General features: G+C 42.9%; 1 protein-coding gene across 2 annotated transcripts in view; it reads left to right on the top strand.

Moving 5' to 3' along the window:
- The window catches only part of LOC147103181 (protein argonaute-3), a 160,103-nt gene that overhangs the window by 94,824 nt on the left and 48,822 nt on the right, over nt 1-16,457 (top strand). For both annotated transcript variants that reach the window (XM_085962566.1, XM_085962568.1), the window contains one exon: nt 6,740-6,876. In XM_085962566.1, the coding sequence (XP_085818692.1) occupies nt 6,740-6,876 (137 nt within the window). The remainder of the gene's footprint in view (nt 1-6,739; nt 6,877-16,457) is intronic.

Genomic DNA, 16,457 nt, shown 5'->3' with positions numbered 1-16,457 from the left:
TTCATCCACCCTGTATGTTACGTCCTCAAAGAATTGGAGCAAATTTGTCAAACGTGACTTCCCCTTCATAAAACCATGCTGACTCTGTCCTATTAAATTATGTTTATCCAAATGCTCTGTTACTGTTTCCTTAATGTTGGAGTCCATTATTTTGCCAACCACAGATGTTAGGCTAACTGGTCTATAGTTTCCAGCTTTTTGTCTACTTCCCTTCTTAAATAAGGGTGTTACATTAGCAGTTTTCCAATCTGCCGGGACCTTTCCTGAGTCCAGGGAGTTTTGGAAAATAATCACCAATGCATCCACAATCCCTACCGCCACTTCTCTCAAGACCCTAGGATGTAAGCCATCAGGTCCAGGGGATTTATCCGCCTTAAGTCCCATTATTTTACCGAGTACCATCTCCTTAGTGATTTTAATTGTGTTTAGCTCCTCACCCCCCCCCCACCCCCATTGCCCCCTGTTTGTCCAGTGTTGGGATATTTTTAGTGTCCTCTACTGTAAAGACTGATACAAAATATTTGTTCAGCGTCTTTGCCATCTTCATGTTCCCCACCACTAGTTTCCCGGTCTCATCCTCTAAGGGACCAACGTTCACTTTAGCCACCCTTTTTCTTTTTATATAGCTGTAGAAACTCTTGCTATCTGTTTTTATATTTTTTGCTAGTTTACTTTCATAATCTATCTTCCCTTTCTTAATTAATCTTTTAGTTATTCTTTGCTGGGTTTTAAATGCTTCCCAATCTTCTATCCTCCCACTAGATTTGGCTACTTTATATGCCCTTGTTTTCAGTCGGATACTATCCTTTATTACTTTACTAAGCCACGGATGGCTGTCTTTTCTTTTACTCCCCTTTTTCCTCAGTGGAATATATTTATCTTGAAAGATGTGAAATATCTCCTTGAATGTAGACCACTGCTCTTGTACCATCTTACACTTTAATCTGTTTTCCCAGTCCACTTTAGTCAATTCTACTCTCATACCTTCATAGTCTCCTTTATTTAAGCTCAGTATGCTGGTTTGAGATCCAACTCTCTCACCCTCAAACTGAATTTGGAATTCAACCATATTATGGTCACTCATTCCAAGGGGATCCTTTACTAGGACATTTTTTATTAATCCTGTCTCATTACACAGGACCAGATCTAAGATTGCCTGCCCCCTGGTTGGTTCATTTACATACTGCTCAAGGAACCTGTCCCTAATACACTCTATGAACTCTTCCTCAAGGCTGCCATGCCCAATTTGATTAGTCCAGTCAATATGAAAGTTAAAATCCCCCATGATTATAGTTGTTCCCTTATTACAAGCCCCAACTATTTCCTGATTTATACTCCAACCAACTGAGTTGCAACTGTTAGGAGGCCTATAGACTACGCCCACTAGTGACTTTTTCCCCTTATTATTCCTTATCTCCACCCAAACTGTTTCGCTATCCTGATCCTTTGACCCAATATCATTTCTGACTATTGCAGTGATTCCATCCTTGATTAACATAGCAACCCCACCTCCCTTTCCTTCCCGTCTGTCCTTCCTAATAGTCAAATACCCCTGGATGTTTAGTTCCCAGTCATGGTCACCTTGCAGCCATGTTTCCGTAATGGCCACCAGATCATACCCATGTGTAGTTATTTGTACCGTCAACTCGTCTATTTTGTTACGAATGCTGCGTGCATTCAGATAAAGAACTTTCAAATGTTTTCTGACAATTTATCCCTGCTTTTACCCCTTTTACTACTTTACCTTTATCATTGTACATTCTTTCCCTTCCTGACACGCTCTGGTTTTTAATTCCCCCACTGCTACCTTGCTCTATTGCCTTCTCCGCTGTCATTTTTATTTTTCGCTCTCTTAAAACTGCCGCCCCCCCCCCCCCCCCCCCACTAATCAGTTTAAAGCCCTCTCTACAGCCCTAGTTATTCGATTCACCAGGATTCTAGTCCCAGCACTGGCCAAGTGATGTCCATCCCAACGGAACAGCTCTCTCCTGTCCCAGTACTGATGCCAGTGTCCCAAGAAGCAAAACCCATTTCTCCCACACCAGTCTTTGAGCCACGCATTTAACTCTCTAATTTTATTTATCCTCGCCAAATTTGCACGTGGCTCAGGTGGTAATCCAGAGATTATTACCCTTGTGGTTCTGCTTTTTAATTTGGCCCCTAGCTGCTCAAACTCCCTCAGCAGAACCTCTTTCCTTGTCCTATCTATGTCGTTGGGAGACTTCTTGCTCCTCTTCAGAGTAATCCCATGTGATCTTTAACATTCCTTAATCAAGCAGTTGGAGCCTCCGTTTTAGCATCTTATCAGAAGGGCGGGACCTCTGACATTGTGGCACTCCCTTAATACAGGAAACTTTGTGCTATCCGGCACTGACGGGACCGAGCTGTTGCCATTCCCTCAAAACTGCCGGACACACCAGCGTTAATGTTGAAGCATACGGAGCTTTTCATCTCCGTATCTGACAACAAACACTGTTGCTTAGCAACAGCTTCTAAACAGTTGGCCCGTACCTTGGAAGCGTCTCTCTGAAGCTGTTGCTAAGCTACAGAGACTTTGCAGAGCCTGGCTGTTGGGGGGGAAAAAAAGCCACGAGAAGAAAAAAACCTAACAAAATGGCTCCTGATTTTTGCCGGTGGCTCGAGCTTGCCAGACATTTAGCCTCCGGATAACAAAGTTTCCTGTACTGCATTAGAGTGTCAGCCTAGATTGTGCTCCAGTCCTGGAGTGAGGCTCAAGGTGCTATTGAGGTTAAGGCTAAAGGTACATTGGTGGGACAGAGTAAAGGGGGCTTCACTCTCTATCTGGCCAATTCACTACCTGTGGTTAGGCTTAATGTTGACACTTAAGTGACAAATGTAGGAGAAAAAAAAGTGTTCCATTCTGCAGTAGAGAGATTATTTACTTTGAACATGCACTCATTCAAAAAATGTGAAAACTCTTGATCAGAAGAGGTGGCACCCAAAGTCATGTGATAGTTTATACGGTGAAAGACAGTTCCAAGGGCTTTGTCCTGCTGCAGCTTTTTCTGGTGTCACTTTTTTTCCCTACCACTTTTCCCCCAGACCCTCCTGCAAGTATTGATTCTTGGCTGGATCTAGGCATCCTCTGATACATAGAAACATAGAAAAATAGGAGCAGGAGTAGGCCATTCGGCCCTTCGAGCCTGCTCCACCATACAATATAAGCATGGCTGACCCTCTATCTCAATACCATATTCCTGCTCTCTCCCCATACCCCTTGATGCCTTTTGTGTCTAGAAATCTATCTATCTCCTTAAATATATTCAGTGACTTGGCCTCCACAGCCTTCTGTGGTAGAGAATTCCACAGGTTCACCACCCTCAGTGAAGAAATTTCTCCTCATCTCAGTCCTAAATGTCCTACCCCATATCTTGAGACTGTGACCCCTCGTTCTAGACCCCCCCCCAAAGCCAGGGGAAACATCCTCCCTGCATCCAGTCTGTCTAGCCCAGTCAGAATTTTATACGTTTCAATGAGATCCCCCCTCACTCTTCTAAACTCAGGCCTAGTCGACCCAATCTCTCCTCATACGACAGTCCTGCCATCCCAGGAATCAGTCTGGTGAACCTTTGCTGCACTCCCTCTATGGCAAGTCTATCCGTTCTTGGGTAAGGAGACCAAAACTGCACACAGTACTCCAGGTGTGGTCTCACCAAGGCCCTGTATAACTGTAGTAAGACATCCTTGCTCCTGTACTCAAATGCTCTTGCAATGAAGGCCAACATACCATTTGCCTTCCTAACTGCTTGCTGCACCTGCATGTTTGCTTTCAGTGACTGGTGTACAAGGACACCCAGGTCCCTTTGTACATCAACATTTCCCAATCTATCACCATTTAAATAATACTCTGCCTTTCTGTTTTTCCTACCGAAGTGGATAACTTCACATTTATCCACATTATACTGCAACTGCCATGTATTTGCCCACTCACTCAACTTGTCTAAATCGCCTTGAAGCCTCTTTGCATCCTCCTCACAACTCTCAATCCCACCTCCACCTAGTTTTGTGTCGTCAGCAAACTTGGAAATATTACATTTGGTTCCCTCATCCAAATCATTGATATATATTGTGAATAGCTGGGGCCCAAGCACTGATCCCTGCGGTACCCCACTAGTCACTGCTTGTCACCCCGAAAAAGATCCATTTATTCCTACTCTCTGTTTCCTGTCTGTTAACCAATTTTCAATCCATGCCAGTATATTACCCCCAATCCCATGTGCTTTAATTTTGCACGCTAATCTCTTATGTGGGACTTTAGCAAAGGCCTTCTGAAAATCTAAATACACCACATCCACTGGTTCTCCCTTATCTATTCTACCAGTTACATCTTCAAAAAAACTCCAGTAGGTTTGTCAAACACGATTTCCCTTTCCTAAATCCACGTTGACTTTGTCTAATCCCGTTGATATTTTCTAAGTGTCCTTCTATCACATCCCTTATAATAGACTCTAGCATTTTCCCTACTACTGATGTTAGGCTAACCGGTCTAGTTCCCTGTTTTCTCTCTCTATCCTTTTTTAAATAGTGGGCTTACATTTGCCACCCTCCAATCTGCAGGAACTGTTCCATAAACTATAGAATTTTGGAAGATGATAACCAATGCATCCACTATTTCCATGGTTTACCTGTTTTAGTACTTTGGGATGCAAATTATTAGGCCCTGGGGATTTATCAGCTTTCAGTCCCATTAATTTCTCCAGCACTGTACCTCGCCTAAGTGGCCATTCTTCGTTTGTGGGCTTAGATAATACATGTCACTAGACCAATTGAGCAGAAAGAGCATCACAGCAAAGCCTCATCCTGACCTCGCCCTATATTGGCTTACTTGCTTTCATCATGGGCGTATGCCCTGTTTCTCCCCGTCCCCTCATCCTTTTTCTACCTCCGTGCTGTCGTAATGGTAATCCAATGGGTAATGCACTTAAAACAGGTTTAGCTGAGAATGAACTCAGCACAGATTGGGAATCAAACCTGAAACTTTCCTGGTCTGTGTGATTCAACCAATCCATGCCTCAATGTACTTGGAATGTTTTTCTGCGCTAAAGGTGATTTATAAATGCAAGTTGTTACTGAAACAGCTGCTGCACCAAGTTAGTTCATAAAATAAGCTGTCCAAATTTGATGGCTATGAACAGGAGTATGCTATTCAGCCCCTTTAGCTTATTTCACCATTCAATTAGATTGTGGTTGATGTGCACCTTAACTCCATTTACCTACCTTTGTTCCATATCCCTTGATACCCTTACCCAGCATAAACCTATTTATCTCAGTCTTGAAAATTTCAAAAGACCCAGCATCCACAGCCTTTTGGGGAGTGAGCTCCAGGTTTTTGTTACCCATTGTGAAAATGTGCATCTTGACTTCACTCTGAAATGGCCTGGATCTAATTTTAAGATTATGCCCTCTTGTTCTAGATTCCCCACCAGAGGAAATAGTTCCTCTGTATATACTCGTATCAAATCCCTTTATCATTTTAAACACCTCGATCATCCCTCGAAACTCAAGGGAATGCAAGCCAACTTTATGCAAACTGTCCTCATAATTTAACCCTTTAAGCCGTGGTATCATACTGGCGACTCTGCACTGTACCTCTTCCAAGGCCAGTATATTTTCCGAGATTTGGTGTTCAAAACTGAAGGCAGTACTCCCGATGAGGTCTGACCAAGACACACTACAACTGAATTATCGCTTCCTTACTTTTGAATTCCAACCCTCTTGTGATAAAGGCCAACATTCCATTAGCCTTTTTGATTACCTTTTGTACTTGTGAACTAGCTTTTAGTGATTTGTGTATATGGACACTAATACCCCTTTGCTCCTCCACAGTTTCTAGTCTCTCTCCATTAAGAAAATATTGTGATTTGTCTTTCTCGGGTACAAAGCAGATGACTTCACACTTCCCCACATTGAACTCCATCTGCCATTTTGCCCACACATATTGTCTGTCCATGTCCCTTTATAACTTCCGTACAATTGATGTTAAACTGGCATGTCCGTAGTTACCTGGTTTCTCCCTCCCTCCCTTCTTTGTGGAGTGAAATTTGCAATTTTCCAATCCACAGGTGCAATTCCTGAATATGGAGCACTTCAGAAAATTATGAACAATGCACCTGCAATTTCTTCACCTATTGCATTTTTAGGTTCCCTTAAATCGCTGCTATTTTGACCTCTGCTCCACTGTGAAAACAATACAAAATCCTCATTTAACCAAGTCTGCCGTTTCCTTATCGCAAGCGCAAGGAGCGCATATCAACCCAAGCACCCTGTCCACCCGCCCCATCAACCACTGTCTGCCCCACCTGTGACAGAGACTGTAGGTCCCACATTGGACTCATCAGTCACCTGCAAACTCATTTTTAATGTGGAAGCAAGTCATCCTCGGTTCCGAGGGACTGCCTAAGAAGAAGATAATACTCGCGCTTGCATCTGTCTTTATGGTTTGCATTCCCCTTCACACTCTTTCCAAAACAAATTTATAAAAATGTTAGTTAACTTTGATATCCCTTGCAAGTTTTTTTCATATTTTGTTTTTGCACCTTTCTTTATATTTTAAGTTCCTGCTCCGTTTATACATAAAAAGGACTATCATTTGATTCTCTCACTCACGCATGCAGGGCCTCCTGCTTTATTTCATCTTTTGAATGTATAAGCAGCACTAGTTAGAAGTGGTGTGCAAGACCCTAGACCTGTGCTCTTAGTTGTTTGTGCTTTGTTACAGGTACACCCCTGTTGGCCGCTCTTTCTTCTCTGCCCCCGAAGGGTATGACCATCCATTGGGTGGGGGTAGAGAGGTCTGGTTTGGTTTCCATCAGTCTGTCAGACCTGCCATGTGGAAGATGATGCTGAACATAGATGGTGAGTACAATGATTTAGTTATGTTCCATTCCCCAAGCTGTCACCTAATCTTACTCCCTCCGATTTTCCCACTGGTGTTCAAATTTCATTTAATAGTCGAAGTGTTTAAAAAGTAGTGCATAATGGTCCTGACAGACTAGGCTGAGGGAAGGTAGAGTAGCAGCTCCTCTCACCCCGGGAAAGGGGAAATTGAGTAAAGCAAAACCGAAAAGGTTCTGTGGAAGAAAAGGGAACAGAGGGAGGCGAAAAATAAAATGCTATTGCAGTAGCTGACTTGTATCATTGTTCCATTTATTATTAAATAGATTCTGTTCTCAATGCATAACTATTTGTAGCTTTGCTCAAAAGTAGTTATCTGGTGTCAAAACCCTCACCCAATGACTTTGTTACCTTCAGACTTGCCCATTCCAGTGTTTTCCTGGTCGGCCTTCCGTCTCTATAAACTTCAGCTCATCCAAAATTCTGTTGCCTGTATCCTATCCTGCACCATGTCTTGCTCACCCATCATCACTGTACTCGCTGAACAAGATTGGCACTTGGTCCCCAAACACCTCAATTTTAAAATTCTCATCGTCGTGTTCAAATCCCTTTGTGGCCTTGCCCCTCCCTATCTCTGCAACCTTCTCCAGCACTACAACCGTCCAAGAACTCTGCGCTCCTCCAACTCTTGTGTATCCCAAGATCCCTTCGCTCCACCATTTGTGACCATGATTTCAGCCGTGTCAGCATAAACTCTGGAACTCCCTCCCTAAACCTCTCCACCTCCCCTCCTTTAAGTCGCTCCTTGAAACCTACCTCTGACTAAGCTTTTAGTCACTCCTCGTATCTCCTTCTTTGGCTCAGTGTTAATTTATGTCTGAGTATGCTTCTGTGTAGTGCTGTGGGATGTTTTTGTACATTAAAGGTGCTATATAAATGCAAGTTGTTGCTAATGAGTCTTCTCAATTGGCATTTACTTATTTTTCTTTTAAGCCCATCCCTCCAAAAAAAAATCTTTAATTTATTCACCAATCTTTAGCCAAAGGGCAAGCAGGAATTTGGCAGAACCTGTGTTGTCTCAAGGATTTTGATAAAGCTTAATTGTGGCATTGGCCCCAGGGATGTTAATCAACATGTGTCACCACCCAGAGTTGTCCATGACACTATATTCCTTTTCAGAAGTGAGGACATTTGAATCAATTTCACCAGAACCAAGCAACTGCTAATACTATCAGGGAGGATAGAATCCAGCACAGCTCATCTTAAAACAGCAGTGCATTCCAAATTCTAAATTATTTTGATAACTTACCTACTTTTATAATACAAAATGTTTACCTTGGAACCCAGGGAAACATTCATAAAATAATTATTTGCATTTCATAAAATAAAATACCGTTGCAGCTCGTGATGTGTCAAGAGAACCTTTCTGATAGATTTGTCAAAATGCTGTTTTTTGCATCATTAACCACCAGACTTTAATGTATCTGAATCCGATTAGCAGTTGATTAATAGAAATGAACTTCAGTCCCCAAAAGGCTCCATTTTTTGACTGTGAAATGCTCCGATATGTATTTTATTTGAAGACCTGTTTCTTTTCACTACCTTTACAGTCTGTTCTTTTCAAACAAACAGTTGGGTATTATATACGTACCATGAAAACATGTTGGTATCCAGGTAGCACATGCACATAGAAGTTGCAAAAAGCTTTTGAGAATTCTTGTATAAAAAAAGTGTTATTGTACACCGTATTACTGTTTTATGTTTTCACAGTGGTGATTTTTAACCCATTCAGTGCTGACTTTCTGTTGATCCTGAAGTAAGCCATATTTAAAGCATATTTGGCTGCCAGCTTTCTTTGCCATAGTATATCAGGTCCAATATGCTTTAAGTGATTGGTGGCAACATGGCAGGGTTCTGCTTGGGGAGTGGTTGCAAAAAAAAATGTTCATTCCTTCAAATCTTTCCTTCAAATCTTTCCCTACTGGGTGAATACTAGGTTTTTACTCCATGACTCCATTCCTTCAAATCTTTCCCTGGTGGGTGAATACTAGGTTTTTACTCCATGACTCCATTCCTTCAAATCTTTCCCTGGTGGGTGAATACTAGGTTTTTACTCCATGACTCCATTCCTTCAAATCTTTCCCTGGTGGGTGAATACTAGGTTTTTACTCCATGACTCAATTCCTTCAAATCTTTCCCTGGTGGGTGAATACTAGGTTTTTACTCCATGACTCCATTCCTTCAAATCTTTCCCTGGTGGGTGAATACTAGGTTTTTACTCCATGACTCCATTCCTTCAAATCTTTCCCTGGTGGGTGAATACTAGGTTTTTACTCCATGACTCCATTCCTTCAAATCTTTCCCTGGTGGGTGAATACTAGGTTTTCACTCTGTGACTCCATTCCTTCAAATCTTTCCCTGGTGGGTGAATACTAGGTTTTCACTCTGTGATTCCCCTCATTGACTAACCTGGAAGTTCTCAGTGTGGAGAATTAAGGGTTAACATTCACTTGCGGCTTTCACAAATCACAAAGTTCTGGGGTTAGTTATTGCAATACTGCTGGATGATGAGCTCTATCAGGAATAGAATTTTCCTGAAGTTTTATTCTGATTTGCATCTTTAGAATTATAAATCCCTAACATGAAACGGCTGTCACTGATAGTTGGTAATTTGTAACTCCTTGGGTTTGTGCGGGAGATAGCCATCACTGGACCATTTGATACAGAGCCAATTCTACCCTCTGCGGGGTGCGGAAGTAAATACTGAAACTTTGATTTGATCAAGGGATGAATAGTATAAGTTTGTAATTACCAGTGAAATGATAGGAAATGGGTCCTCAATACCCAGAAGAGGAAATGCAAAATACCACTTATCACCCTATTGGAAGAGAAAATGCAGTGGTGAATAAATGGCAATTGACAAATCGGAGTTTGGGAGATTACATCTTTCACTGAGAAACTTTGAGAATAGGCTAGGTTTTCTTTATTAAAATTTGCTTGTTGACTGCACTCCTAATAGTTTAGGACTATGAGAGATGGCTGATCAGAAAGGCTAAAAGATTACAATTAAGAATGGGTAAAATGTTTGCTCTTGATTTCCTGGGGGTAAAATATTAAATAGGTGCGATTATAGTGGAAGCAGTCGTGCATCAAATGAAAATGTTACCTTCCAATAGATGCAAGTGTTTTTGTATTGGATATATGACTAGGAAGCTCAAGCAAGGTTTGATTTTAAAAGTAGTAGCTAATGTAACTGTGTGTGTGTGTTCCTTGTATTGAGGGAAAGGGAAGTGGTCTATATTCTTTAGCTGGCACTTTATTTTAAAACAAAGGTACAACATTAAAATTCTGGCACTTGTTTGGAGCCATTAAGTTAGTCTTGATTGATTGTACTTGTTTGTATAAATATTGGAGGGGAGTTGAGGAGAGATTATTTTCACCCAGAGGGTGGTGGGGGTCTGGAACTCCCTGCCTGAAAGGGTTGTAGAGGCAGAAACCCTCATCGCATTTAAAAAGTACTTGGATATGCACTTGAAGTGCCGTAACCTACAGGGCTACGGATCAAGAATTGGAAAGTGGGATTAGGCCGGTTAGTTCTTTTTCGGCCGGCACAGACACGATGGGCCAAATGGCGGCCTCCTGTGCCATAAACTTCTATGATTAACAGTGGATATTGGGTACAAGGTATTCAACTTGTCACTTCATTTGATGCTGATTGAAGAAAATGTCATGCCCTTTGCTCATCTTCAAACCTCTTATTGCCAGGGAACTACTCAGTTGCATTGCTTAAAATTTTCAAGCCCTTACTGGAGTACTTGCTACATGTTGTAATATAAATAGTATGAGAAAGTGAGATAAGCTGTGGAAGAGATGAGACATTTACCGACGTGCGTGCGGAACTTGCTAATGATGGACATCTTAACCCTCCTCTTGTCCCCCCACCTGCAAATTGGGAGGGAAAAAGATGCAGGCCTTAAATGTAAATGAGAAATGGTCAGGATCAGCGCATTTCGTTTTAATATATAGTGCTGTGAAGGTTCAAATAATCTAATCTAAATTGTTTTGTACTGTTTACGTGCTTCAAGTTGGTATAATGCATTATAATTATTTCTGCGGGGCCAGTTTTCTAATCGGAGTGCAGAGGTGGAAGGAACTTTGTGTTGTATACAGACAACCCCAATGATTCTTTTAGGGTCAGGCCTCATTACCCATTCCAAGCTCCAGTCACACAGCCCATCACTGGGGAGTTTGCTGCTTGAGAGTGCATTGGATATCTGATGCTGCTGGTGGCATTTAAAGCTTAATCCTGAATTAATTGATGCTGTTGAATCTGATTCATTTTGATAGGCCTTCAGTCTCTACCTTGGTCTATTTTAGTTTTGTCTATATTATTAGTGGTCACATCTTACCTTGGGACTAATTGAGCAGAGTCTGGTCAAGATCCTCTAAAACCCCCACTTTGAATCACAACCTCAGACCAAATGGATTTTCTACCCTCTATCCAACCTATTTACATCCAACATAATCCCTATTTCATTTGAACTCCAACATGTGAAAAATAGGTGTCAGTGTAGAACTCTCGCCTGTGGGTTCAAGTCCCACTCCAAGACTTGAGCACTAAATTAGGCTGACACTCCAGTGTAAGAATTTTGCATTATCTCAGGTGTCATTCTTCAGATGAAACGTCCGACTGAAACTCCGGCGTTTCCTTCAGTTCAGGTGAACATTGAAGATCTAGTGGAGCTACTCGAAGGCGAGTAGTGTGTTTTCCTGGTGTTCTGCTCAGCATTTCTCCCTCAACTGACGACCACAAAAACATTCAAAAATAAATGGGCTATCATCCAATGGCTGGTTGTGGGATCTTGTGTGCAAATTCTTTGCTACGTTTGCCTATATAACAACAGTGATTGCACTTCAAAGTAATTCTTCATATGTGAAGCACTTTGTAATATCTCTGAAAGATATAATATGGTGCTATATAAATCATACCCCCCCCCCCCCGCCCCCACCACCACCACCACCACCACCACCGCCTTTACTATCTCATCTATACTCACCTCAGGCCAGTAGCATCTTAGAAGCAATATTCTGGGTTTCCATTACGGGTGGCCCATTACAGGGGGGGTGGGGTGGGTGAAATTGGAGAGCGGGTCAAAGTGGGCACTTCTGGTTCACACTACCTGTAGTTGACCAAGCACAGTTCCTGCCTTCCTGGGTTGTGCAATGGCATATGGCAGAAGGAGAATGTTTTGAATAAAGAGCTAAGTTTTCAGTAGCAGGGAATGAACATAATGGCCCCGATTTTCTGGCCGCCATCGGGCGGCTTTTCATGCGGCCGTGGTCCGAAAATCGCAGAAAAAGCGGGTGGGGACCCCCCCCCCCGCCTGATGGGTGGGGACCCCCCCCCCCGCCTGATTCCCCGCCCCGTCCGACTTTCGGACCACCGTTTCCACGCGCCCCGCTTCAGTCCCGCCCGCCACTGGCGGGACTGCTCGTCGGAGCACTAATCACCAATGATCACCTTGTTAAGGACGATTTTCCCGTGCCGTTGCGACTTTGGGGCTTTCCCCACCTGAAACCCGCCTGCGGGGAACCCCGCTGATGAGAGCTGGCGTGAAAACAGCTGGCTTGCTTGCTTGCAGCAGCAGGTCGCTGAGGGCTGAAGATATTTAAAGAGGCAGCATTTGCAGGCTACAGGACCTTGTTGATCAAGGCTTGGGGGAACTATTTGAAGCCTTAGGAGCAGCTGCAGAAAGTTGGAGCCTCACACACTTCTTCAGTGTGAGCTCCTGGGAAGCCCCTCTCACCACCCTCACTCAGGACCTCCTCAACCGAGGCATCTGCTAGAAGCATGGGAGGCCTTTGGCACCTTCCCTTCCTGGCATTAGAGGATCTCCAACAGCAGAGGTGGCAGCAGCAGAACCAGGAACAGCAGGATGATTACCAGGAGCACCAGGCTGCTGCTCACTCACCTGAAGCTGCACAAGCCAGAAGGGGCCAGCGCTTGGAAGTGGCTTGAGAGCACCTTGCTGCGCTTTAGGGGGCCAGTGGGACCCGTTTCTGCACTGGCAGTCCTACTCCGAAGGACTTCCATGAAGATCTGGTTTCTCTGTTCAACAGATGGCCAACGCTCCTCAAGAGATGTCATTCTCTTATGAGCACTCACCATGTTTTCCGTATGCTGGCGAGTTATCTCCTCCATGGAGGTTGCCAACCTTTCCATGGTGCTGCGTTCATGCACCAATGACTCCACAAAGGCTCTGCTCATGGTCGCTATGGACTCCTTCATTCGCTCCACACTCGCAGCGACCCTGGAGACAAAACCTGCCAGAGACTCCTGCATCTGTGCATGGAGATCCATCACCTCTTCTCTTGCGGATGGACCCAGAGGCAGAGGGTCGAGATGCAGCGCAGCTGAGCTTAGCTGGCAGAGCCCTGCGCCCTCCGACGAGGACTCTCCACTGCTGTCCCTGTCTCCAGAATCTGCTGAGGCTCACTTGTGAGCTGTGAAACACCAGGTGACAACACTACTCTATGTCCCGAAGGTCCCCCCGAGGTGTGAGTGTCTGCGCTGGTGCTGGGTGCACTTACTTCTGCTGACGCTGTGCCCTCAGAGGTTGGAGCTTCCTCTGAGGAGTCTGGCTGCACAGCCTCTTCCTCCTCCACAATGAGGACGGGGTCTCTGGATGGTACTGTGGGGGAGTAAAGGAAGGAGTTACAGATGTAATGCCAAGGTTCCTCTGGTGACTCACAGCGAGTTGGCATCTGCTGACACCTGCATCCATGCAGCATTGGTCTCAGTGGGAGGCCTCTTCCTCCCTGACCTAGGGAAGAGGACCTCCCTGTGGGCCCTAACCCCATCCAATAAAGCCTGCAGTGAAGCCTCGTCGAATTTGAAGGCAGCTCGGGGTCTGGCACTGGCCACAGCTGCTGCAGGCTCCTCTGCCATCCTGTATGGTTCATTTGGAAGCCTTCAGAGGATGCAATGCTTGCCATGGACCTTGAAAGCACCACGAATGATGACATCATACTGTGGGGATTTCTGACTCGATTTAGACAATTAGCAAGGCTTCCCACATGCTGGGAATTAATTGGCCAATTGAGGGAAAATTGCGTGGGGCTGGCTGACACTTTTTTATGTGTGTCAGAAACCCCACATTCGGGGAAATCCAACCATTCCCCACACAAGCCGAAAATCGGGGCCAATATCTTTGCAATAACAGAAAATGCTGGAAAAACTCAGCAGGCCAGGCAACATCCGTGGAGAGAAAATAGAGTCAACGTTTCAGGTGAACCCTTTGTCAAGACCCTTTGTTATTTCGGATTTCCAGCATCTGCAGTATTTTGCTATCGTCATGATATCTTTGCACACTGTGTGATCTATTTTAGGACAGAAAACAAACGTAGTGGTTGCATGCTGGGAATTCACCACTTTCCTCCGACTTCTGAAGCATAAATTACTGAACTCAAACTCTTTCCATATAAAAACAGAATCAAAATCTCATTACCTGGTCTTTTAATCAGAGCGTTCTGATTTAAGTTCAGTATTTTATGGACGTAAACACAAAAGTATTACTATATTATACTTAGTTAGACTGTATGAAGAATAGTTTAGGTATTGGGAATTTTGGGGCTGCTTTTTGCTTTGATATTCGTTGGACACGAATGTCTTGAACTATGTCCAAGCAAATATACAAAACCAGTTTTAAACCAGATGCTCAGACTGTCCTCCTGAAGTGAAAAATGTAGGACAGATTCAAGTTTTTGAATTAGTCGGACTTTAGAACTAATTTAATTTTTGTAGTCTTCTATCCTTTTTAGTAGGAATCAATAGATCATTTTTGGTTGACCAGAAGGGAAAGGTTAATATACTTGATTCATAAGATGTTTCAAATTTTCTGCCTGATAACAGGCTGGTGTATATGAATGGCAGTGTGATTTTATTGAGTTTTTCAGATACTTGAAATGACTCACTGAAACCACCAATAGCAAAAATCATGTCGGCAAGTCAGGACCTGATGTAAATAAATCTCACTCAATACATATTGTGTGTTATTACTAAGCACGTAACACATTCTCTGAAAACAAAACCAGATTTTAATCTTGAAATGAGAAAATGTCCTCCACTTCTAACATGCATTTTGTCATCAGTACAGCTTTTTAACATTAATTTATAATCAAGACCTATCATTGACATCCTCTTTTTTAAATTTAATTTTTGAATACATTTCTTTATGCGAATGCTAATAACTTTAGTACGCAAACTTGAGATGATGAAATTGATGGTTAAGTCATCAACTGTGCATGTTAAGTTAGCACGCACCTTACAATTTACTTGATGAACTTGGTTGTAAGAAGGGTTCCCCAAAAAAGCAGGTATAAGAAGATGCACGATCCTACACTGTTCCAAGACAGGAACATTTTGACGGGTTGAAATGACATTGTGATTTCAAGGTGTGCTGGTACACTCCAGAGCTGTTGCTCTTGTAACTAAGGAGTTTTGAACCAATTTCTCTTTTATTAATCCCTGTTGGTAACCTAGTGGACAGCAATTGACGAGGTCCTGCAGTCAAATAAGGTATTTTGACGAGCAATGATGCATCACATGATTTAATATGTGGCATTAGTAGTTATTTAACTGGCTAAAAAGGGAATATATCTTGTATTTATACATATTTACGTCTGAGATCTAGCACCCGGTTATTTACATATTCATATCATTTTTGTCTTTGCCACCTGTTTGGCAAAAGGCTGCCTCAATGTGCCTATGCTTCTAGTTGTCATACAATTGCTTTCTCCCCTAGAAGCAGGCGTGCTCTGTTTCTGTTAGCTGTCTGGGCATCTGTCTTAATGTTATGTTAATCAGCTGATGTGGGTGAGGACGAGGCGTCGATGGTTTCGAAGGGGAAGGTTGAAAGTGTGACTCATTCAAATGGAATGTTTCTGTAGTTATGACAAATATATGCGGTTGTGGTTCTTGCAACTGGGTTTAGTCATTTAACCTTTCACGTGCCAGAGTTCATTCTGAATTTTCAGTGTCATTTTTTGTGTTTTTAATTCAACTTTTTCAAACTTATTGAAAAGTTCAAAATAGTATAAACAGCATATATGAAAAAATCACGAGTGTTTAGTGCACCTTTAGACACAATTCCGAAAGCTAGGTTATGTTCTGGCATACCATTGTGTCTCCAATTTTACTTGATCTTCATTTGAATACATTTGATATATTTGAAGCTTAACATTTTCAATAGGTGAAAGGTGTAGTGTGCATAGTATTCAAAGTGTTTAGAATGTATTCTTTATTTTGATCCCGACTTCAGTACAGTGAAGGAGGCCACACTGCTGCCTCGAGAGTCTGAGATCAACCAGCAGATACTTTATGCAGACTTTTCCAGAGTCAGCCATATTTTCTGGCAGTTGGCAGCTAGTTGTGCATCCCAGCACCTGTACAAACTAACAACATGGTTTGACAGTCACTGACCTGTACGCAAATTTGTCAGCCATTAGAAAAGGTACAGTACCCAGAAACAAATTGTAACATCAACACAACTATACATATACATATTGCAAGCAATGCTTCAATGTGTTCCGTAAGGAAATGC

Source organism: Somniosus microcephalus, chromosome 20 (assembly GCF_052327205.1).
Source record: "Somniosus microcephalus isolate GS21.2 chromosome 20, FLI_Smic_1.0, whole genome shotgun sequence".
Lineage (NCBI taxonomy): Eukaryota > Metazoa > Chordata > Chondrichthyes > Squaliformes > Somniosidae > Somniosus > Somniosus microcephalus.
This window is presented reverse-complemented; position numbering and strand designations above follow the sequence as displayed.